This window comes from Manacus vitellinus, unplaced genomic scaffold, assembly GCF_001715985.3.
Source record: "Manacus vitellinus isolate BGI_N305 unplaced genomic scaffold, ASM171598v3 scaffold_16_pilon, whole genome shotgun sequence".
Classification (NCBI taxonomy): domain Eukaryota; kingdom Metazoa; phylum Chordata; class Aves; order Passeriformes; family Pipridae; genus Manacus; species Manacus vitellinus.
Window position 1 is genome coordinate 8,730,332 of NW_021939189.1, and position 25,793 is coordinate 8,756,124.

Below are 25,793 nucleotides of genomic sequence, written 5' to 3' on the forward strand. Positions count from 1 at the left end.
GCTTTTAAAAGTCATGTTTCATGCAGAACAAAGGGCAATGGAGAATTTGAAAGAGATAGAAACCACTAACCAGTCAGCTGCATTTGACGTTTTTCCTGCTCAAAGTGAAATTCACTTCAGGCAGCAGGAAAATCCTCATCTTTTAGTGACCTCTGGCTGTGGAGGACAGGATCTGCTTAGGGAAAAGGTTTTCAAATGAAAGTGTAACAATATGTTATTATTTTTAATTTTGCTCTCTTCCTCATCTTCTCAGGGTCCATTTTCTCAGCTCTATAACCTTCTCCTTCAACCCTTGATCTGGGGAAGCAGTGACCGCATCTTGACAAAGGAGAAACTTCACTTGCCTTGCAGCAGATTGGAACGGTGTCCTTTGGTTATATTTGTCTTGTCAAGTGCTGATCATTAGTGCTGTATTGCTGGGATTTTCCCAGCACCTCTTAGCAATTCTTCTACCCAGAGAAGCCACTGCAGACCCTGAGAACTTGGGAGGCTGCCACTGCCAAAGGGGAGTGACAGAGAGCCTGTGGAGAAAGGAGGCTCCTGCTCACATTTCTGCCCCCAGGAGTAAGACTGGGACTGGGGCTGTGCTCACATGAGCATTTCTTTGGCAGTCACACAGCTTATGCAATCCTCACCTCATCTCACCCTCTCCCTTGGCATTTATGTGGTACTACAATGAGTCACATCAAGGGCCCAGCTAAAAGCTAAACTAAGCTAAAAACCCTTGGTTTTGGTAGAGACAGCTCTCTGGCCCACCTTATCACGGGGGTTCTTGAACTCTGAAGAGTGCTAACACCAAGGAGAAGTGGGAAGTGAATAGTTAAGGATAAGGAGAAGACAGGACTTCAGGAGCTGTAAAAATTTATGTCAGAATGAAGTGGCTGTTTAACTATGGCCTCAACCACATAGTGTGTTTGGAGAGTTAATTGCTTGCTCTTTTTTAAACTCTTAGGATTATGGGGAAGGATGCATAGTTTCTATTTCATTTTGTGCCCTTGGAGATTTTATTCCCTGGAAATGGAACAATTGACTGCTTGTTTGTTGTATGTTAATTGCTAACACATTGTAGCAACAGGAAAGCTGAACTGTGAAGTGTGTGCAAGGTTTGAAATGCTCTAGAAAAGAGAGCAGCTGAGGCTTGATGATAGCAACAAATAGTACTCTCAAAAAGTCTTTACATGTATCATGTGCCTGATTAATCAGAATGGGGCAGATATGCAAAGTGATAATTCATTTTTCCTCTTTGTTCTTGGAAATACGCAGATGGCAAAACAAATGACTTCAAATATGGATGAAGATCAGATCCCACAGGAGGATCCGTTAGCAAAGACCTCTTTGCCCTTAGGATGCACTGATGGAACTTGGTGGATGTTGGGTTCAGATGCAGGCTCAGTCCTGGTGCAAGTGAGAGCCTCTAAACAGACACCAAATCTCTAGTGGTGCAGAGAACAGACAGAACTTAGATTGAAGTGCAGAGAAAAACATTTTTGAAGAATTCCTCTGCTACATTTACTTGAAAAAAAAAGGCCGGGCAAGTACTGTAGTAGACTATCCTGTTATAATTCAGTGTTCCAGAGCTCTTTGCAAGACTGATTTCTACGAATCTGGTTCTCCGTAAGCAGGTAATGAAAGAGTAGAGTGATGAATATAGACATCTTTGTATGGTTACCTGGAAATACTCCCAAGTGATTCCATGATATGTCTGAGATGTGCTTGTCAAGGCTGTGAGATCCCTGTTCTTGCACCCAGCATCTCCAGTGGTGCAAATGGAAAACACCCAAGTTTGTTGCCTTCAGCTCTGAGGTTATCTTCAATTCTGAGCTCCAGGTAGGACAGCATGTAGAAATCGAGCTATAACATCTGCCTTCAGCCTCACTCTCTATGCTAGGGCAAGGCAGGGAGCAGCATATGCGTGGCACAAAGCCTCCTCAGGACATTTGGGTTCAGAAGGTGTCCTTGCAAACTGCTTCAGCTGAACAGTTAAGAGGTGCTGAAAGTGTGGACCCATGACTGCAAGAAAGTTATTAGAACCAGAACTTTTACAGCTTTCATTTTCAACTGATTTAAAGATGACTAAGTCACTTCACTTGCTAGCTGAAAAAGATTAATTGAGGTTACTTCTGGACAGAACTTGTATGCCAAGTTTAGTCTTGGCATGATCTTTTATTGCCATATGTTATAAGTGCAAAAAAGTAGAACTTTATGACGGAAATGGTGACTGACCACAGAAAAAACTGAGCTGATAGGTACCTTTTGAGAAGAAAAGAGCATTTTGTGACAATTTGCTGTGGTTTGTGTATGTTATGGAAACATCACTCCATGTTATACAAACAGAGATTTGGATTGGGGAACCTGTCTTGCAGAACCTTCAAATAATGTGTTGTCTTGCAGTGATGATTTCACCACATGCAGTTCTCTGTCCAACTGCAAAACTCTGTTACCAAGCAGTTTGTAGACACAGACACAAAATGCAGATGTTGTAGATAGAGTCAGATTGTGTGTAAAAATGAGAAAAATGGTGTTCAACTTGAAAGAGAGCAGTGCTAGACACCAGTAGCTCACCAGTGGAGAAGCAAAGTAAAGCTTTCCACAGCACTGAACAGATGGGAAGTGCTCAATAAATGGTAGATAACCATGTGAAAGAGAAGATTAGGGATAACTTCTCTCTACAACAGATACTCTTCCTGAAAATCGACACATGATTTTTATACTGTGAGCTGCCTTATACTCCCATGTCAGTTTTCCAACTGATTTCTGCATGATCTTTCTTAGAAGAGAGGGGGGGGTTCTCATATTGACAGCCAGCCAAGTGAATGCAAATGTGATTTGAACTCTGACTTTCCATGAATTATTTAGAACTCCAGCTGATACAGGGAAGAGCTGGATGAGAGTCCTATTTGGCTTCACATGTAAAATTCTCAAAAGAAATTCAAAGACCGACTTGAGGCATGACCAGAAACTCAGCCCTGGCAAATATAATTCTGTCATGCCTTAAATGTCATCATCAGTAACAGTAAAACTCACGTCTAATGGAAAAGTAATATATTATCAAAACAATTAATGAGGTGACTTCTGCACTGTATTAGCAAGCCACATTATTAACTTCTCCACATCCACTTAAAAGTTGGATCAGCCTATTTATTAAAAAAAATGGTAAAAAAGTCTATTCTATTATAGGCTTTTGTGCCAAAAATTTTATACCAATAATATATTGTCAGAAGCTCTGTCTTCCCCGTGTCTTTTGTAGACATGAAGATACTTGTCAAAGATTGATGCTTTTCTACCCAGGGCTCTTAACACTCCTTGAAAAAAAATGGAAAAAAAAAAAACAAACCCTGTTTTCAGAGAAGTGTGTCCTTGCTGAGACAGTCAACGAAACAAGGAGCTGTCATAAAGCTCCTTTGGGACTTTGTTCTCTAGCCTTTGGTTCTGAAGAGCATATTTATCAGAGGTTCATGCATCAGAAAGGTACTCTGCGTGTAAAGGGCGGTTTCAACTGACAGCACTTGATTTCTTTATTATTTTTTTTACTTCTGTCTGTGAGCTCTTTTAAGTACATGAACCCTGAAGAACCATCTGTCTCTGAAATGTGCCCAGCCCAGCAGCTTAGGAAGTAAGAGAACAGAGAATTAAAAGCAGATCTCAGTATTTTCGATTTTAACATCTTAGCACAGGATAACTGACCCAGTATGATAGTTGCCTTCTGGGCAGGTAGGGAATGAGTTGTATAATATTTTGTTTATAGAGAGATTAATAGCTACTTGTGCTTTATATCCCAGGATAAAACAATTGGTTCCTCATCAGCTCTTTTCACGGAATGTCCATGAAGCACCACAGCCTGTAGGATGAAGATGAGCAGACATCCAGTAAACAACATGGAGCAAAGCTGATGGGATGGGGAGGAGAGAAATTTTCCATAGACATTATATGAGATGTCTTGAATTCTTTTATGTCTCTGCAGAACTGTCTGAGACTTGACTCAATATTTTATGGGATTTTCCACCTACCCACACACACACATACCCACATGGCCCCCACTTTATTCCTTAGGAGAGTGGAGGCTGGAGACAGCTGTGCCAGGATTATTACACCTGCAGTGGAAGGGAATAGAGATTTTGGAAAACAGAAGCTTCAACACTGTAGTTGCCCTGAAAAAAGAGGGAACAATTCCTGAAACATACTGCCGTGTATAGAATATATATGAGTGATTGTGAACAGAATATTTCAAGTTTCATTCTGGTTTTACTGTAGAAAAAAACAGTTTTGGCAAGGCATCTTTTAAGTGTGAAATCTTGGAAGAGATTTGGCTTGTTGTTGACAGCTACCAAATCATCATGTGATACCTGTTTTTCAGTAAAGTTATGTGGTCCCACTGGCATTGCGGAGAGTGAAGAGGATGTTCCAGAGGTGAGACTTTCCACACACCAGCCCATTGCTGTCCTGTTGTTCCAAAGCAAAAAATCTGCCCACATTTTTGTGGACTGTTTGTTCCCATAGCAGGAAAGTCACAGTGCCAGCCACGTGGCCTTTGAACTTGGGCAGTGCCAAGCATAGGAGTTCATGGATTTTCAGCTTTAGTCTGTTCGTCTGACAGGTTTCTTAAATGTAGAATGGAGGAAATGAATGTTCTGCTTCCTCAATCCCCATTCTGTTTGCAAGGAAATGCATTAGTGCAGTAAGTACTTAGGAGCAGAAACAGGGAATCTGTGACTGTACAACATCTTAAGAGTGCCATTCCTGCCCTGTCACACACTAGACAATAACACAGAAATAAGAAAAACCCAGTCTGCTCTCAAAAAATCAGTACTTTCAAATGGTCATATTTTAAATGTATGGTACATTTAATCTCTCAAACATTCCAAGAGAATTTTGTTTTCCTTTGGTCTCTAGGACTGTTTCTGGAGGGAAAAAAAATCCCTAATGTTGGGAGAAGCCAACTATGTATAAAACAGTTCAAAAAGCAACTCCTACACAAACACAGTGACCCAGTGGTATCCCTGCTGCTGACACATTCCATTTGGGTGGAAAGTGCTGGAAGGAAAACCAGTGATAATAAGTTGCATTTTTTTTAAATTACTTTGGTAATTATAATGGTGGTTTAAAGAGGTCAGTACATGCTTTTACCAAAATAAGGAAGCAGTTTTAGCCTTGTACTCTGAGGCAAACTTATTACACCTGATTAGCGTTAGGGAATGCTTTTAGGGTGAATTTTCAGGTGTTTGGACATGCATGTGCAAGTGGGTTTTGCGGTCACTATTTCTTTCAGTCTTCAGTTTCTCACTTGGAAACTGCCACGTACTTTGGTCTGTTGTCACAGATGTTGGACTGGATCATTTTCAGCTGCTGGGTTTCAAGGGTGGTGGGTACTTTTTTAATGTTCAATATTTATTCAACCTGCTCTGTTTAGTTAAACACGATGAGATATGTGAAGTTGATGATATTTTTTTTTTTACCCCTTTTGAAAAATACCAGTGTTTTACAAATACTTGACCAACTTCTTTGGTTAACACATCGCCAACAAAGTAGTCCAAATATGCATCTTGGAACGTTTTGGCACTGGCCTTGCTTGCAACCTTCTGTAAATCTCAGGTGTTTCTGTTCTTTGATGGCAGCTCCACAGATGCTGGGATGGTGCAGTATTAGCCTTAACATCTGCCCTGTGGAGCAGGAGCTTTTCCTTTAGCCTCATTTGAATGTTGTGTTGTCTCAATGCAGTTAATATGATACACTAAAATATTTTATTATTACGTGATGAGTTGTAGTAACAGCCTGGGGAGGCACAGGGAGGAGGAGTGCCTCATGTGTGTGGTAGTGTTCCACCCACTTGCTTCAAAAGGGGAATAAATGTTTTACCCCATGCTGCTGTCATCTCTCTGTCCTTACCTGAGGCTCAACTGTTTCATAATACTGAGAGAGCAGAGGCAGGAATTCCACAGTCTTTGATCCTTCCCTGGCCTTCCACCAGCCTGTTGAGACTCACTTGCTCCTCACTGGTACCCTGCACGGAGCTGCAGGGAGGGAAAAGCCTCCTGTGTGGCAGTGCATAACCGGAGTGGGAATGTGGCCCACTGGCAATTTTCTGTGGTTTGATGCGTTTTGTTGTAGCCCCTTAAATCTGAACTTATGTCATCATCTTCTTTGTATTTTCATAGCGTGGAGACTTTTGCATGTGTTTTTTAAGTGTCTCGAGTCTTCAGAAAGAGAGTTAAAACTTACAGTGATGTTTTGCCTCACAAACCTTATTTTAATTGAGCTAAAGAAGTAGCCTATAAAAACAGCCAGACAACATCCTCGGGCCTTTTTCTCCTTTCTCTCTTTCCCTCTCATGTGTTTCAATTTCATTCTGTCCGCAGCAAAACATCTTACAAAGTCATCTTGTGGTCAGTATTTATTTCCTCTAATGGACTATTCCGTGGTGTGTCACCACAGCCAGATTTCAGAACCAGGCAATACTAGTGTTTACTAATAAGCATAAATCCCAGTTATTTGAGTTTGATAATGAAGTACAAATAATACGGAAGGCCAGGAGCTGAAGCTTTTTTGGCAGAAGGGTTTTTCAGTAAAGCTTCTTGCTGAGCATTCAAGTGAAACAAATAGGTTAATTTAAAAGCTACTTACAACCTTTATATATTGATTTATTATGCAGCTGTGAATGGCAAAAGAATCAATTACGTATTTCAGTGTTATTTTGGATAGCTGTCCTGTCCTGGGAGTATCTGCTGATGGTGCTTTGGAGTTTCTGGGGTTTTACATCCTTTTTCTAGTTACAGAAAGTCTGACTGTCTTTTGAGGAGCCATTTGTATCTTGGATCACAGGCAGGCCTTTGTATGATAGTTTTCTCCAGCTGTCTTTCCTTCAAAGACATCTGATATGGTGTTTGTAACAGAAGTGCTACCCCAGCTACCCACGAGCTTTGTTGTGTGTATTTGTTTAGGGACTGAGCCTGAAAGTACCTGCAAAGATCAGAGCGTGGCCGAGTCAGGGCTTGTATGAACCTATAGCACAATAAAGCTGCTGCTAAGGTTTAAATGAACTATGCAAAGATAAAAAAAGAAAGGATCATTGCCCCATTTTACAGGTAGGGAACTGGAAACAGAGATAGATGCCCTGTGTTTATGTCTAGGGCGAGCTTATACATCTATATGGGCTTCTATAAACTATTTTCATTAGTACACTGATTGTTTCCCATACATAAGGTAACCATTCTTGAGAGTTCAAAATACATTTAGTTCTTAAAATGTTTTATGAGTTGGTTTTTTGGTTGTTTTTTTTTGGTGTTATAACTTAACTTTCAACATATGCTTTGAATTATTTGCTCACTTTTTCAATGTCCAGTTTTTCCAGGTCCATCAGCATGCATGTGATCTGTAACACTATCCCTTCAGATAGTCCCTTAAAATTAACTCAATAGCAAGGCTCAAAAGAGCACATAGTTTCCTTTTTAATTTAATTAAAATGATGCATATTTGCCCAGCACTGTGGAGAATGACATGATGCAGACTGGTTAGTCAAACATGAAGGCAGGCACAGCAGAGACCTTTTGGTCTTGTGATCTTTTATAATAACAAGTTGTATTAAGCAAACAGCTGTGTAACATGAGGGGTTTCTTATTGAAAAACAAGAGGGGGTGAGAAAGCTTTTCAATTCTCCCTTTGTGGGTCAGTGTCTCCAGTTGGTAAGTAGGGGATAGACAGATATTTAAAAATAGCTGCATTTCTATTGCATTACTACTTCTTTTATTTTTTTTTAACTTTGCTGTTGATTGGATCAACTCTTCATTCTATTGTAAGAATGTCATAACTTGACTAATGCTTATACAACGCCTTTTGCAATTAGATGATGTAAACCTTAACATATTTAGAGAGGTTCAAATAATCCCCCTGAGAAGCTAGACTAGTGAGGAGACTGAGCTTTGATGGTTTATATTTATAATCATGGAATAGTTTTGGTTGGAAAGGCCTTAAGGATCATCTAGTTCCAACCTCCTTGCCGTGGGCAGGAACATCTTCCACTAGACCAGGTTGCTCAAATCTCTATCCAACCTGGCCTTGAACACTTCCAGGGATGGGATGTCTGCCCCAGGATGGAACAACCTGTGCCAGGGTTTTACCACCCTCATAGTGAAGAATTTCTTCCTTATATCTAATCTAGACCTGCCTTCCTTTAGCTTAAGAATCAGGAAAGATTTAAATTGCATCAACCATCTCCACATGATAGGAACACGTCCACTGTTGTTTTCATCCCTATCCCCTCACCCCGTACGATGTCCTGACTTTCCTATAAACCAGAGATTGGAGTTGTGATTGTGGTCTGTAAATGCTGTGATACCAGTAAGTGGTGACTTGTGCTACCAGACACCTTCCAAACAGAACCCAGGAGCTCCTGCACCACAGGGGAGACAGTCTGGAGAACAGACCCTTTCCACATGTGAATTAAAACTGTACGTACATGAATCCAAAGTATGAAAGAGCAGAGCCTGCTGCCTGTTCCAAGCCCATCTGCTCTGCATCATCCCAATCCCTGGCCACAGTCCCATGTCGTGGTGCTGTGTCTGGTGCTGGGGAAGGAGTGTTGTGGGGAGTGCCAGTGTCTGCACGCTGGGCTTATTTGTGAACGAGATGAGCATCACGAGTTAGCAAATTTGTTCAGGGAAAACAACCTCATCAGTCTCTTAATTTCAAGAACTGTGCATTCTTCATGGCCTCTCAATGTGTTTTAAATGTTCAAGAATTGGTGTCTTTTTTGTCAAAGATTTAAAAGACCATTAACTAATCAGCAAATATGAAGGAGTGGTGTTACAATAAACAACAGGTTTTGGGTGGGCATTGCCTGTGGGATCTGCACTGTAACCTTGATGTGACCAAGGGAGACCCACTGTAAAATCAGTGCTGGTTGTAGGTGCACAGGGTAACTGGTGCCAATCATGTGGTTGTGCCCTTAGTCTGTAATTTTAAGTTAGGATGGTCTTAAGCTTGTCTGTTGTTTTGAGCATTCAGGCTATTTCTATTCCTCATGTGTTTGTTTTCTTTTCAATGAGGGGGCAGAGACATGCACTTTTTATTGGTACAGTTTTGTTAATATTGTATTGTTTGGTGGATTCACTCCACATATGTGGTGGTGTGATGCTGAAGGGATGCTCTGTTTTCCTGTTTATAGAGGATACTTGGATGCCCTGCAGCCTATTTCCAAACTCTGGCAGTTGCTCTCAGTCTCACCAACCCTACAGTAAATACCTTGATATTTGTAGGGCAGGGACTTGGGCTTTCAGGACAGAGACTGTGTGCTCCAGTGTGTGTATGTGCGTGGTTGATAGGTCTTTGCATTTATGAGCGTTGCCTTTATGTAAATAATAAACCCTAAAATTCTGAAAGAAAGACTGTCCATGGTTCTTTTGGGGTTTTGAGGGTTTTTTATGTGTATATTGTCTTATTTGTATATTGTGAGCTTCTAGAATCTAGTTTATGTAAATGTGAGTTCCTGAAAGGTGTTTGCATTGCAATTGTGATTCTTAATGTATTCTTGTATCATCATCTATAACTTTTTTTATGTTGAGATCCACAGGGTGGATGTATATTTATTAAACTTAATAGAGCTTAAAGCAGTTGCTGCATTGAACATGAGATAAAATTGTATCCCTTAGAGTTTTAAGGCTGTACATTTGTAAAGATTTTTATTTTGTTTTATTGTTGAATTAATGCAGAATAATCGCTCTGTCGTAAGCTTATCAAGAGTGATTTAACATAAGTTGATCAAATTTAGGCTATTTAATCTTATTGAAGACATTTTCTTCATGTATTCATAATGTCTCTGTTGCTTTCAAGAGGGACTCTGTCAGCTGAGCACCTCAGTCAGTGTAAAGCTGAATGTTCAGCTCTAGTCAGTGCACAGGTGTAAACTGATAAATGAAAACTTAAAAAAGTTTCACCTGGTTTTCTTGAACTTGATTGTCCCAAGCAGTGACCTGTATCTTGGTTCTCTACAAACTGTTTTAGTTGAGAACAGTCATCTTTCAGCTGATCTTTGCTACTAATTTATAAAGACTTAATGTTCTAATAGAGCATCACCATAGAAGTCCTTTGTTGTCTGACCCTTCAGTTTGAGGGTGAGTTTGCATTTGAAGCTGTGTTCAGAAGCAACAATACCTTGACCATCGCTTTGTTTTTATTTTTAATTATTTCCTCTTGTTTTCCTGCATCCCTGTCTTGCTTTTTCCGGTTTTATAGTAAGATAAAGATGTTTTTAGTTTTCATAAGGATTTTTGGGTTCAGTATTCCTGTGTTCTGTTTGTCTTCCTTGAGCAGCCTGTGGAGTATTTTTGATGAGCACAAAGTTATCTTTTGTTATCTTGTCCAAACCAAACTTAGTTTATCCTTTATTTTATTTTGCCTGGAAAGAAATATGTGGACAATCTGGTGGCTGAGAAGAATTATGAAATATCTAACTTGTTCTTTGTAAGACAAGACATTATCATCTAGAGAGTGAAATTTGCTGGGTTGCTGAAGATATTGAGGGCAAGGTGAGACTCCATATATTCATTCAGACTGTTTCCTTATCAGGTCCAAGATTCTGTGCAGGACAGCAGTCCATGTACTCATGAGTTAGAGGGAAATGGAAAATTGTATCTTGTACTTTGCCAATAGTATTTTTGTGCACGAGGCCAAAGCAAATTTCATCCCATCTCTGTAAGCTGGGTGTTTCCATGCTGCAATCTGGATGTGAGCACCATATGCCTGTTTTTAGAGGCAGTCATTTCATCTTGCACTGAAATTTTTGCGGAAGAATGTCCTTATGTAGCAACTCTTCCTTCTGGTTACAGACTGAAGGATTCTTAGAACTAGAACTCCAGCAGAGAAAGCATTTGTGGTGGAATTAGGTGTTGAAGTTTATGGGAGTTTTGAATCCACCAAAAAAAAGAGAAAGAAATTAAAAAAGTAACAAAGAACAGATTGTGTTTGATTACGAGGCTATAAACCTTAGCATGCGGTGCATAAACATGGAGTAACAAATTTTCTAACAGGCTGGTGCTATTGTGTAAAAGTGGATTTGAGCCAACCTCCCAGATTTGAAACCCCACGAACTTCAGTAGGCCTGGGCCAATCCTTGGCTTAGGTTCATCTCAAACACTGCAAGCACAGAAAACGTGTTTGAACATTCACAGTAGCAATTGGAGGTCCAAAAGGGGAAGGTTTGTGCATAATCCGGTCACTGTTTGCACACGCAAGGGATGTATCGGTGCCAATATGAACATTTGTCCCCCTGATCATCATGAGAGTGGTTTTAGAGCATCTTTGAAAACACCCTGCAGGGAATGTTTCTGGCATGTATCCTCATTCCTTGAATCTGCTACCAACTTACCTCTTTAAAGGGAAGAGTTTTATATGGCCTCTCGTTTTACCCAAATAATGAATCACTTGCTCATTGTCCTCACCTCTGTGGCCCCCTCTGACAGCCCTTTCCTGTCATGACAGCTGACATCAGGTTCCTGGATCACACAGCAGGTTCCTGCTCTGAGGACAACTGGTTTTATTACAGGTTGAAGCAACACTGCCTTCTGGATGGGGGCTGTAGTGGGGAGATTTCAACAAATTATCAATTATACCCAGACCAACTGTAGAGATTTATGTGCTAGTTTTACAAGCATTGTGCTCATTTGTTTGCTTTCTCCTTTGCAGCAAAACAAACTCTGTTTTCCTCCAAGTTGTGCAGCTGCTGTAAGTGGCAATAAGACAGCAGTGTCAGTCACAGCAGTGCTCCTGCACTTGCTGTATCCCACAGTTGTGTCTGGAGCTGGAGAGGAGAAAAGTTTACCATGAAAATGAACTACATGCAATTACCAGTTTGTGGGGAAGCTCATAAGGAGTCCAGCTGGTGGTGGCACTGGGATGTTAAACTCTTCTATTGAAGAAACTAGAAGAAGAAATTAAAAAAATACATGCATGCACTGTTCACTTAACAGAAGTTGTCAGAGCATCCTGGAGTATTTCTTATTAATAAAAATGTAATTGTCAACTTTAACATCAGATGCATTTCATGTGCATCCTGTGGAGAAACTTAAATGAACATTTATCATGGAGGATGCAGGAACACAGAGATAAGAATATTTTATGGTTCTGTGACAGAGCTATCATCAGGGCATGCCACCTCCTTGAACTGAGCTGCCTTTGTGACGCTGAGATGTGATTTATGCTGTTTTGCTTTACTTAGTCTGTTGATCTATAATTCTCTTTTTGATACAATTTTATCATGTTTCTAGTACCAGATGAGACACAAACTGCTTGTTCTTTGTCAAAATCTGCAGTATATTGTTAGAGCTCTGCAAGGTTAACACATGGATGATGGACTATTGAAACAAGCTGCTGAGAGAGCTTTGTCGTAATATCTGTACACCAAACATTTCTGACTCATACTCCCACATGCCCCCTGCAGTGATTTTGTAAGTCAGGGCAAAATTTAGACTTCTCTTTGTTATCTGGTACATATTTCTAAGACATTGCCAAACAAAAAGCTAAATTTAAAAACTCTGTCTTTTGTTGTTGGGGGTTCCACACATGCCAAAGGAACACGTGTCAGCAATTCTAGACTTAGTGGCCACGTAATTGTGAAGCATCCTTTTTGGTTTTTTTTTTTAATAGATGTTCTTGGATGATAAAACCAGAGAAATTCCTTTTAGCTGTTTGAGTTACATTTACTGTCACTGCTTTTTGATTATTAGTGTCTCTTCAAGAATTTATATTGGAACGGAAAAAAAAAGTTCACAGAAAACAACTTTTGTTTATGTGTATGACAAAGTTAGTGTGTCCAAAGAGAAAAATGCTTTTAATGATTTGATTTGACTGGCATACTTACATGGACAGCCATTGGGTCCTGCATGTATTCTATCTTCTTTGTTTTGTCATGTATTGCCCTCGCTTGTGAACAGCTTGCCTTCTACCTGATGATACTTTATTTTTCTAAATTGTGTGATTATTTGAGGTGATAGGGAAGTAGACTGTGGCTTTGGCTATACAAAATAAGACAGAGAGACAGACTCCAATGCAGGGAAAGGAAGTGTGTTTGAACTTCAGATCCATCCTAACTCATAGGGTCAGCATAACTGAGCTGGGAAATATGGTGGTATGATTTCATCCCATCTCACACCTGAATTGTAGACCAGTACTGATATACAGCACAGTGCTCTGAATTGAAGCATCTTTAGGAATTGTTCCCAGACTTGTTAACTTCTTAGCCATCCAAGATACACCTTGGAGATACACCAAATGACCTGTTGGCAAGGATGGCTTTCCTCCAGAAGGAGTTATTTGGAGTATACCTTAAGAGTTGCTGCTGCCTGGTTCTTTAGCTAAAACATTAATCTTTAAACTATTACATAATTATTTTATTCTCGTTCATGGATGGAAGCAAATATTTAAGGGTAAAGTAATTCTGAAATTGGTGTTTGGCAGTAGGATTGTTTCATAACTTAATTTTTGGACAGAGACTTTTAAGTCAGTCTGGTGAGGAGACTGAATGTATTCTGCATGATTTCTACAGTACAGAGTATGGTATCTTACATTGCTGTAAACTTGGCTAGTTATATAACAGTAAAGACTTAGGCTTATATAGTTTGTTACTGAAAGATACCCACCTTAAGCATGTGGGTTTGCTCATGGTCTGATGTTGTCAGCACTGGTGGCTGTCATTTAATTGCCCAGCAGATGTTGCACTGCATTTCTCTTGCCCACTGTCACTTCTGTGGCTGCCTCCAGCCTTGTAGCATCATGGACCTGGGCCAGTGATTCATTTCTAGTCTGTGCAAGATTTTATACTCATCTGTTATTTGTTATCAACTGAGCTGTAGATACAAAAGTCCATTCTGTTAGATCTTTGGTGATAAACAGAAGGATTATAGGTGATAACTAGTACCCTGCAGTCACTGATCTGAACCTATCTGTAGTAACCACTGCCTTCTGTTTTGAATGAAAAAATTAATCTGTTACCCCCTGTTTTTTACTAAAGACCTCCCCCCACTTACCATAGGAGTGCCAGCTCAGTGGTCCCTCTTGACAACTTGGTAGCTGTCTGCACTTTTCAGTGCTGTGCCTCTGGTGTGTGATTCTGAGGTTTGTAGTCAGCAGGGTCTGGACATGGACCTTGCATGGACTCGTGTTTCTGTTTGGTGAGTCAGATCCTCTCACTGGTCCAGCTGAAAATTAACTTCAGAAATACTCTGACTTATCAGGTTTTCATCAACTATGAAAGGACCCCGCCACAAGTGATGTATCTCGCTATCCAGGAGAAAACTTTGGTTTTACGTGCTTCTCACCATCACAACAGTTCTGGCTGTGTGAAGTGGTGCTGTGATGGGAGCATCTGGATAAGCACAAGCACAGGGAAAGAGAGCAGCTGTCTGGGGAATGATACAAGTTGCTTTATCCACAGTTCTGGTAAAGAGTGGAGCAAATCAAGTCAAAAGCTATGCCTGCTGTCATTGTCTGCCTCCAGACATTTGACTCTGCCTTGGAAGTTGGTCTTGGGCCAATCAAGAGAAGAGCCATCACTGTTGTGACTCAGTCAGCCTTGCTGAAATCGTTAGTTAAGCCAGCACATAACTGATCCTCCCCTCTGAGACCAGGATCAAGACTTTTCGTTGGTATTTTTTCCCCTAACTGGGCTAATGGCATTCAGCTTATGAACTTCTTGTTATCTTAGTTTCTAGTAAATGGAATTAAATTTATGCACTGAACACCAGTTGCTCTCCCTGGCATTTCTAGGACGAATCCTGGACTTGAAGACTGGAACAGTAAAGAAAGAGGGTCAGCAGTCCTCAATGAGAATGTGCATGGGATCCAGGCGCTCTTTCATTTGCAGGATGAGGTATGCATTTACCTTGGATTCCATGATGGTTCCAGTCCTGCCTCAGATTGTCTGACTTCAGACCTTGCTTAAAAGCCAAAGCTGTAATGACACTCCCATGAAGCATTTCTAGAATGCTTGCTTTTGGAATTGGAGGAAAACTGAAACCTGTCTTCCTTTACAATTAATGACAAAACAGCACCTTGTTTGTGTGTTGTAGTTATTCTTAATAGTGTGGGGTGTAGGATGCTTTTTTCAGAGAACTTCATGACCACTTCACCCCTGGAATGTTAGCCATTGTCTCTTCCAGTTAAGTTGTTTGAATCAATACTTTAGGAACAAAGCTTTCGCAAGAGTAATGGAAGCCCAACTCTGTGTATTTTTTCAGCAAACCAATAATATTAAAAGAATCTTGAAAATAAACAGGAATTCAGTTGCAAACTAGCCAGCTATGTAGGAATTAACCTAAGCCTGGTATGAATTACCAGATGTCAGCTGGCTGATACTAGATAAATGAGTAATTGTTAGAGGGTTTTTAATTCGCAATTTTCCAACCTCTCCTGCAATGCTTGGGCTTCTTTAAAGATATTTGCCTGCCCAGTGCTTTTCATCGGGGCTCATGAGCACTTCTGTTGTTTTAGGTGCTAACAGGCTAAAATGCCTGTTGCTATTGCAATAAATTTCTGTCTGTGTGGTTAAGAGGGGAAAGTACATAATTGCATCTGCAGCCTAAATACAATATATGTGCTGAAAACAGCAAATGCAAAATTCGCCAGAGAGTGAAAAGCACAAAGCAAAATATGTGACATATTACAGTACAGATACCTATACTTTGGTTTTGTGGTGAATTTTCTTCATCATGTGAGGAGACTGAATGTATGGCTCTTGGGTGCCATTGTAAGGTGTTTATACACTTTATGCTTGCAAGATCAGACTTCACAGATAGAGCACCTAGAGCACTTTTCCCCCCTTAACTGGGAGGAAAGAAATTCAGTTAGGAAGAGCAGCACTGGGAACTTTGCTGTTTCTTCCTCCAAGCTGCACACACTGATGGTGTTAGGAGGACTTTTTTGTACACAGAAAACCAGACCTAATGTCCTGTTTGCAGTTGTTCCCCAGCTTTCAAAACAATTCACATTGCAGTTATTTCTTAGCACTCTGTTTCTGTAAACTCCAGTGTACCAGAGTGATTGTACAAGTGCCAGTAGCCCCATTGTTTTCTAATTCTAAATCTTATTTTAATTGTTCATTCCATCTCCTTGGCAATGACTGAGAAGAAAAAAAGAAGGGGAATTAAAAAAAACCTTCTGGGAAGAATGAGCCTCAAATAATGTGAACTTTCCTTGTGATTGTTTCTTTCATTGTTATTATTCCTTTTCCCATTGAAAATGAACTGCATTTACCCTTCAAACTATTTACTCAGCTTCAAATGAATTTTTGAAATTATACAGTTAGACATGTTTAGAAATATAACAAAATGCACATCAATAAGTGTTAAAGTTTCTTGACAGTGTACATAGTTTGATCTTGCAAACATTAGTTTAATGTCTGTTGACATTGTAGCTGGGCTATGGCAGTCAAAATGCTCTGTCCAGGGGAGCTACTGGAAAACTGAGATTGGTTTGTGTGGGTATTTGGTGTCCTGACTTATGTTCTTCTCCAGTTTTCACCCTCGTTTTATGGTATTTTGGAGAGTGTCTATTCTTTAGCCACCCTTGGAATATCAATTTCAAATAATTTTTAGGTTGAGGGAGTGCAGAAGGGAATCTTTTTCTAGTCTCTTCTATTTTTCTAAAATAGAGAAAATATTTGTAGCATACCTAAAAAGCTCAGCCTGCGGAAGCAGCACATTCTGAGAAAACATGAATCTGCAACTTTTTGTCAGAAATAAGTATCCATTATTGTCTACTTATATATGCTAATAAAGATCTGAAAGTGCATTTTCATCATGTATATTTATATTTATATTTGAGTCCTATAAACTGTTAATTTACTTTTAGGTGTGGAAATGCTCCTCTGGATCATTTACCTCTGAACAGAATAACAACCATGAGAAAAAGATACAGGTACTATTATTTATTTTACCACAGACTAGTTAGCTGCCATTACCTCAGTGGGAAATGGGAGTGCTCATGCTCTCTCCAGGAGTGCTACCTGGACAAACACCTGCATTAGCACACAGCATAAAACAGCCCTGGGGCTGGGGAGAGGAGAGCTCACCACCAAATTCAGCTGTGCTGGAGTCACTGGGCCTTTTTTGCAAACAAAATCTTTTTGCACGTGTCACTCAAATTCTTTGTCTTAACCAGCTCCATCTCTGAATTAAGCTTCAGTATCTTTCTTGGAGAAATATTATGCAAGACAGGTAAAGCTTGAATAGCAACGTAATGGAGCTGACAGTGCACAGAACTATAGGTTGACACTTGGTTGTTTCCAGCATAACTTACAAATACCTGTAAGTCATTAACTGTCATAGTTTAAAAGCACAAAGCTATTCTGCATGTCAGTCAACATGATATTTTTGTGTTTCTTGTTCATTTAGGAATGGCCTTGGCCCAGTGAAGGAGGGAGAAGCACAGTATGCTGTTGTCCATTGCACTGGCTATATCAAGGCATGGCCACCAGCAGGTGAGTGTCTCTCGTGGGAGGTGGTGTGCACCACACTGTCAGTGACACCTGAAAACCTGGCTCAGCTTTGTTTGCTTCTAGAAAAACAGGATGAGTTTTAGTGGGGTCACTGATTAAACCTCATCTTGAGAAGCTCTTGATAACAAGAAATCAGTTGTTGTTATTTACTCAGGGCATCCCCATTTTTCCATGTGACACCGTTCTCAATTTCATTGGCACAGAGCAACTGTAGGAATTGTCAGTAATGCAGGATTCCAGCAACTGAGAACAAAAGTTTTCAACCTCATAAACCAACATAAAAATGGTCTGATTTGAAGAAGGTGGATGCAAAGCATGTGTACCTCTAGAAAACACCAGCTAATACTTTACACTTAAGTACTGAATTGCAAGCACCTGTGTATGAAAATTTGTAATTACAGTTTAGGCACATGGGTCTTCACAGTGATGGTGTTACTTGAGAATGTTCAGTATTTGTGATAAATTCTGGTTTGAGGCTGTTTTCTTGGGAATAAGTCTTGGCATATTGCTTTGAACTACAGAGAAAAACATTTACCTACTGGAACTCAATATTACATATGGGAGTATTTACCTTTGAAAAATTCAAAGAGGAGACAGAGGAGCTCATCCAGACATGGTTATGAGCAGGGTTATTTGACCTTGGCGTTTGCAGGAGTTGTAGAGGCTGTTTGCAATGTGACAGTGCTGCTGGCATGAATCAAACCAGGAGCTGTCCTGCCCTTTTGCGGTCGTGTACCACAGCCATAAATCACATTTATCCAGAGATGATGAGTGCTGAGAGGTTGTTTGTACCAAGTCTTTGCAGTGGGGTGCAAACACCAGCATGCAGATGTGAATTTCTTGTTGGGTTTCTGCTGAATTGCAGTTTGGGAAGCAGAGGAAAACTTCCCCTCTTGTTGCTAATGGGATTTAATAGGAGTGAAAATGTTCCAGTTTCACTTCTATCTCAAAAGAGTGAGAGCACCGTCAAGTGTTCTGCAAATGGCAGGGGTTTTTCTGTTTGTTTTCTTCCACAAAGACATTAACTTTTCTGTTGGTAATTCCAAACATAATTGAATTCAACCGTGATATACAGGATGTCTCTTCAGGAATGTGCAGGTCAAATAAGATTTCTTTCAGCTCGTTGCTTAGCTTGAATGAGAAGCTTGCTGCACGTTATGGGATGTTTAAAGAGATCTAACACTTCAGGAGTGTATGTTGCTAGTGTAGAGCTGCAGATGCATGAACCTGCACTAGGTTATGACATTGGCAGCGTGTGCCCTTCAGCCACCATTTCTGCAGGACAGCAGGGATGCAGTGCAGGAACATGGGATTAAAAGGATCTTCTGGATCTCTGAGTGCCCAGTGGCCGGGTATCAATCACATTGTAAGTTCCAGTTTACGTTAGTGAGATGTTTTCCCTGTCTCCAACTCTTCCAAAACCTCACTGCTTTCCCATGCCTAACAATCTCTTTAATTTTCAGTCGTCATTATTTTATGGGAAGTTTTTATTTCACTGAAGATCAAGTGGGAGTTTTCCTGCCTCGTATCTCTGTTTCTCTCCAGTGTTCTGGTGCATTTCCAGAAGGAGATCATATCCTGACAGCCTGGACTTAGCACAGATAATCCAGCCCACTTCTTCTACTCTCCGTTCTCACAGTGCATTCTCTTTATCCTTGTGACTTTTCTCTGCACTTGTTTGTGTTTTCACTTCCCAAAATGCAGGTCACTGGCACTATACACTGTTGTTTCAGATGAGATTGTAATGGTGTATAATGCAAACAATATCTCCTGTCCTGACTGGCAGTGTATGATACAGCATCCTTCTCTTCTGTATAGTGCATCCTGCTGGCATCCTCAGTCATTTGATATGTGTACCAGCCTGCCTTCTCCTCAGTTGTCAGCTGCAGATCTTCTTGCTTTGAATTGTGTGATGTTTCAATTAGTAATACCAAGTTCCATCCCATTTCTGTTGCTGTAGCTTATGACTGTTACTAGTCCCCAAGTGCATGCTTATGCATTTAGTAATGTTGGATTTTATCCCATTTCTATTACTCCACTCCTCAAAGTCACATGGTGCTCCCTTATGATATCCCAGTTCTCCTCCACAATGTTAATTTCTCCAAACTATAGCACAATCCTAAGGGATGTTTTTGTTTTTGATGGCCTTGTGTGGAATTTCAGTGGTCTTTTATGTTACCATCCAGATTTTTACTCATATTAGTCATGACTGAGTGCCTTTTTCAGGGCACATAGTGTTGAAAATTGGGGCCTTTTTCATGAGTGTTTATTTGCCCTCCCAGTCTTCCCTACTTTGTGCTGGTGATTGTCATGCATTCATTGACTTTCAGGGTTGAGTGGGAATATCCATGGGCTGAATTTTTCCCCTATGTTTTTAGGTAAATAAGTGGTAACATACTGCATTTCTTCTCTTTTCCTGTGGTAATTCTGATGTGTATAATCTGCAAAGCAAATGAAATAACTGCAGCAGTAATGGAATTTGCTAAGGCCTTTCTACCCTGTAATAAAATTACATTTGTTCAAATCAGTTAGAGAGCAGCAAGCCCTGGCCTTTGCATCATCTCTGGATTCTTTGAAATAAATGGGCTTGTGCTAAATCACTGTTTAAAAATTCATCTGTGGAAAAGATAATTTTAATTTATTTTTCAATCGCCAAGTGGGCACTCTAATATAAACTCCAGATCTTTTTCTCTCAAAGCATGCAGTGTGGCATGTGCATTATATAGGTAATATACAACACAAAACATACTTTCAAAAACAAAATAACAAATATTTAGCAAATGCACTTAATCTGTACTTAACCTCTTTTGTTTAGCACTTGTTATTTTTGCTTTCTGGGTTGAATTGCATTGTCTGTGGCCATTGTGTAATTTTTTTAATCCCACACTGAATATAACAATCAGTGGTGATACAGAAATATCAAGAACTGCTCTGTGATCATTATCAGTGTGACAGACTATCAGGTTTGACAGTGTTGTTGCAGTGAAGAGTCTATGCAAATCTGTGAAGTAATCTGGGTACTTCAAATAGGTAAAAAAGAATAAGCTACAGACAGCTGGCACCAGTATGGTGGCATATTTTAAAGACTGCGTTTTTTGTGTTATGGCTCAGGTCTGTGGTCAGCATGAAAACATTTTGCACATCTTGCCTGCCTTTGTGGTTTTTCTCACATTTATGGAGCAGCAGGTACTTGGAGACTGCCTTTAGCCCCTTTTTCACTGAGAAATGGAAGAGAAAACTCAGGAAGCATCATGCCTCATCCTCTGTTCAGGCTGTGTTTGTTAATGGTCCATTCATTTTCCTCCACGGTGCCTGAAAAGAGAAGGGTAAAACTAAGATCAAGTGCAAAACCCAGCACGTGATACCCACACGCTTATATCAGGTAAACTTTGTGTGGAAGTCAAAGGAAAAAGGAGTCAGGTAATCCAGATGGACATTCCAACCAGTTATGTTGCATGTGAGATTGAATAGTGAGAACATAGAGTTGGGTTATTTTGAACGAGGTAGGAGGATCGCTGGTTTGGAACTGGGTGAGCACCAATTCCAGCCTTTGTCCCTTTGTTCCCAGCAAAGCAGCACAGCTAGAACTTGTCATCCTTAGCCTAGACAGTACTTCAAATTCATAACCAGTCACAAAACTGAGAAATGCTGACCTTCTCTTGATTGTTCCATTTTCAACCTAGGCAAGATTTGCTTTTCTGCTGTGTTTTTTCCCCTTTGAGCATGTCCTTCCTGGAAGGAAATGAGTCTTCTGTGGTCCATATGATATTTTCCTAATAGGTTGTTTTTTTCATGCCATAACAATTGATGGAAAATATTTGGTGTAGAGAGAATATACAGTCTGTCAAGATGTTGGTTGTTTTCTGTAAATCAAAACCAGCACCAGCAGAAAAGCACATAGTGAAGAAAAGGCTTAGATAGATACTTATTTCAAAAGCTTTCAATAAAAAGTCCCAGAATAATGTCAAATTCAGATAATGTTGAAATCTTTTTTTCTCTTTAGTTAAAAAAGAAACATTTTAATCTTCCAAGTCAGACTTACGGTAACGTTCTTAACCACAGCATGCCGAAGCTGTTAGGTTATTTTTAAAGTTTTGGCCAGAATCTAGACATTTGTGCAAAGTACTCCCTTCTTCCAATACAAAACAAAATAGTTGCCTGAATATTCCTTGCAGTGCCATCATTTTCAAGGCTTTATTTATTTTTTTAAAGAAAGAAGAATTTAGTTTTTATTGGGATTTTCCACAAGATTTTTTTCCTTGGTATGCCATAAACATGCACAGCTTTTCTTTTTATGAAAGCCTTTTTCCATTGTTGTGCATGGGAGATAAAGTCACACAGTGCAGTTCCATCCCCAAGCAAGTAACCATCAGAAATGATTCTGATGGAGACAGACATTAGCAGGGGATTGCTAATGATCTCTGGACACTTAGCTTACATCTTTCTAAAGACTTGTAAATCATTTAATTTTTAGTGTAGTGAAATAAAACCACAAGTCCACTAACACTGTTCTGTGTCTCACAGAGAATATGGGGGAGAAGGGTAGAAAAAAAAAAAGGCAGAAGATGAAGCTGTTCTGGTGTTGAAGCCAAGTGGAAGCTCTTTGGGAAAACTGAAAAGTTCCTTATGTCCACACAAACACAAGCCATTGCCCTGTGGGAAACTGTTTGCTGGCATAAAGGACACTTGGAAATTAAATATAACCTCTGACGGCACCGCATTCTATTTGTGATGCTCAGTTGCAGGCTTAGCTTTGCAAATTGTTGATATTAACTGGAGCAAGCACAGCACTGTGTTTATTATTCAAGAGGAGCGTATATTCAGTGTTGAGAAATAAAGTCTCTTGCGGGGTTATGCGTAAAGATTGTGAATAACTAATGTATGTTTATGTTGTTGATGTCCCCTGAAGATCAGTTTCATGGCTGCATTCCTCCAAGCTCTTACTTTTTTTAGAGATAATGATGGCACTTGGCGGTGTCCAGGAGCAAAATTACATTATGTTAAGAGCTGGACAAACGGGTATTAAGTGCAGGGCACATATCTTTATTTACCTGTCCATATTGGAGTATGTTCAATAAGAAGTGTGCTAAAGCAAAGTAAGTTTCTTCTACAAATGCATCCTCCCACATAAGCACAGGCACAGTTGAATCGTTGGAACTACCAGCAGAAGAGTAAAGAAAATAATTTCCCTCTATGAAATGCTGCCACTAATGGCACCTACATTGCAAAGGAGCACACAATCATTTTGTCATATTTTTTCTCTAGGCACTTCAGGGAAGGGTTAGCAGTTCCCCCTGGATCATGTATTGATTAATTCCAGGCAGATTGGTTTTTATTCATAGAGTGTCTTGTGGGATAACCCAACTAATACATTTTCCAATGTGTTATGCAGACCGAATGTAATCCACCTTGGGGAGGAAAAAAGAAAGAGTGAAAATTATAACAACAGCCTCCCTTTGTCAACAGAGTGACGTCAAAAATAATTTTTCTTAGCTAGGTTTAATTTTGGAGATTGTTTATGTTGCTTTGAGTTTATTTGAGTTTATTTGGGCAATAGCGAGCATGGACCGAGTTCCTAAAAATGAAAGCATTGTTGAAAGCTGCAGAAAAAAAAGATTATACAAAGTGGAAACCATCCAGCTGTATCTTTGCTGTCCTTTGCAATACTCTGAACCACTAAGGAAATGATTGAGAAAGCTTTTGAAGTCAAGGGAAAATACTTTAAATTTGTCCTTCTCAAATGAAAAACTCTGTTTAAAAGGGATCTTTTGGTAAAGGTTATCCAACTGCAGTGCCTGGAGTTATTTCCTTGAAACAGCTCTTGTTAGATGGGACAATAATGCTCCTCTGTAAAACTCTTGAGATCCCTTCATAAAATCCTAGTTATCAGTCGGGGGCTGCAAATGAAGCTGTGCCCCCCAGATTCTGAGATTAATCGCAAAACAAGTTTGAATATATATACAAAAACATGAGGGGTTTTCTTTCATACACTGTGTATTTTATTTTATTATATAGCTCAATGAGGACCAAAAAATACCTGTAAAGTGCTATTTGGAAGCTGATTGTCAGATAAGATTCAACTATTTTGATACAAAATAACTTCCTTAGAGATGACTTCAGTTCATTTGGCAGCATTTATAGTCATTTTTCAGAGGTGTCATTTAAGAAAGTGGTTGTGTTGTCATCCTCTGCACAGTCCAAAGATTGACTTACATTGGGAATTATAAATTTAGAGAATAAATTGGCTGTTGTTTTGTAATTGATAGCTGCTTTGCAATTAATTTCATTAATGCTTGTAAGTACCTCTTAAATGATTCACTGCCTGTTGTGACTGATTTATTTGAAACGCCTTGTGAAAGAGTTTACAAATCACTTAAAATAAGTCAGTGGTTCACTCTTGGAAGTCGTTTTTTCAAGTGCTTTATAGGAAATTGGTATCTCAGAACTGGAGTTGGGAAACAGCCTTTACTAAAGGCTTAGCCAACGAGCAAGTAAACAGTGTTAATCTGGATGTTCCTATTTCTGAAACACTGAGATGGAAAATAGTACACATGTATGTTTTGAAATTACTCCTGTGTTTATAACAGTTACTCCTGTTACACAACTGAAGCAAGGGCTGTTAGCAAAGCATCCGCATTTTTTGTCTTTCAGCGTAACAACCCAGATTTAGTCCATTATAGAAAAAAGTAATACCAGCTGTTAAATATGAGCGTAAAATTAGTGATTAATTTAGGCTGTACCTTGTTTATAAGACTCATTATAATATATTATTCACAAAGGAAACTGAACATAGTGTGCATGCACTGACCATTTAAGTGACCCCATGTTTCCAGTAACACGCTGCAGAGCCATACTCATGGAAATCTTACTGTCCATCTCACTGTATAATGGGATTTTAGTATCTGCTTTGTCTTCAGCAGCCAGAATTGCTGCTGTGGGTCCTGTGTATGCATGTGAGGATTGAGCATAACTGAGAAAGGTCATCTGATCTGAACCCAGAAATAATGACTGAATCCTAGAGAAGAAAATAAAGTTATTTTTTGTGATTTAGAGCATCTAGAACAGTACAGAACCAGGTTAGCAGCATCTATGTTTAGCCCAATTTCCTAATTGTAACAGTATTTATTATCATTTACTCTAGGAATGACTATACCAGAAGAAGATGCTGATGTTGGACAAGGTAGTAAATATTGTCTCGTGGCAATAGGAAGGCTTCAGGTAATGGCAGTCTTTCCTTATACAAACTATTTCTGAAAGCATGATCACTGTTTTGGTTTAGTTGTAAAAGATTTGTACAATGTTTTGGTACTGGACTGTAAATTCTAACATGCCTCCAATATATAAAGTACCTTGATGTCTGTCTGCAGTCAGTCACTTTCAACAGAGCAAAATAAAACTGTAATTTTGGTGCATGTGTGTACTTAGTCCACTAAGAACAGCAGAGATACTTCTGAAGATGAGTGTGTACAGATCTGCCATTCTTTAGGGTGTGTAGGGCTGGGATATTGTAGACAGTGAGAAACGTGGCTGTACAGGTGCTGCAGATGGTGGGTTAAAGTGGCTCCCAAAGCCCGTGATATGCTCCCTGCCATTTTTCCATTCATTCTCTTTCTCTCTGGCTAATCAACTACTTCAAAAACTGTGATTGCAGTAGGTGTTCTGAAAATGGCAAAGATAAGGTAGTCAAGAGGCACTTCAGAAATCACAGCTTTATTCTCAGTGTGTGTTGTGTTGTGCATTCAAATGAGATGTCAGCCAAAGGAACTGGGAGAATAAAATTTTACTTCCTTTTTGTCCAGACAGTTGCAATTGTTGTAGTGTATTTTCTTCCTTTTTTCATTGCTGACAAGAGCTCAGAGCAACCGTGGTGAATCTCCATCACCACAGCAGGGAGGCTAATTTTTATCTTCCTGGTCTGGGAATTCTGCCACGGGGGAACGTGTCTGAGCCTCTTGCATGATCTCCTGCACTCATTGCCATCTGCTGGGGTGGTATCACTCCTTCAGAGGAGAGGTAGAATGACCTTTCATTACAGCACAGGTGCCAAACCCATCTTACCTGGGGCGAACAGCCTGCCAATGTGAGCACTTCTGTAGAGTGGGTCTCCATTGCCATGGCAGAGCTACAGAAGTGTTGCAGGATGGTTTTTAGGTTAATCATGCTTTCATAATCAAGAGTAATATATTCCACTAACAGAGAGAAGGAAGTTATAGGGATTCATATGTTACAGCTGCCAAAGGAAGATGATTTCCAAGAAAATCACATTAATAATGTATGGAGTGTCAAAGCATCTGTTCTGTCAGAAGAGCCATCA

The 25,793-nt window shown here is 39.8% G+C and overlaps 1 protein-coding gene across 3 annotated transcripts in view; it reads left to right on the top strand.

The window, feature by feature from the left end:
- ARNT2 (aryl hydrocarbon receptor nuclear translocator 2) overlaps window positions 1-25,793 on the top strand; it is a 93,989-nt gene that overhangs the window by 39,086 nt on the left and 29,110 nt on the right. For all 3 annotated transcript variants that reach the window (XM_029958723.1, XM_018069696.2, XM_029958724.1), the window contains 4 exons: window positions 14,752-14,854; window positions 16,834-16,899; window positions 17,376-17,461; window positions 24,621-24,697. In XM_029958723.1, coding sequence (XP_029814583.1) covers window positions 14,752-14,854; window positions 16,834-16,899; window positions 17,376-17,461; window positions 24,621-24,697 — 332 coding nt within the window. The remainder of the gene's footprint in view (window positions 1-14,751; window positions 14,855-16,833; window positions 16,900-17,375; window positions 17,462-24,620; window positions 24,698-25,793) is intronic.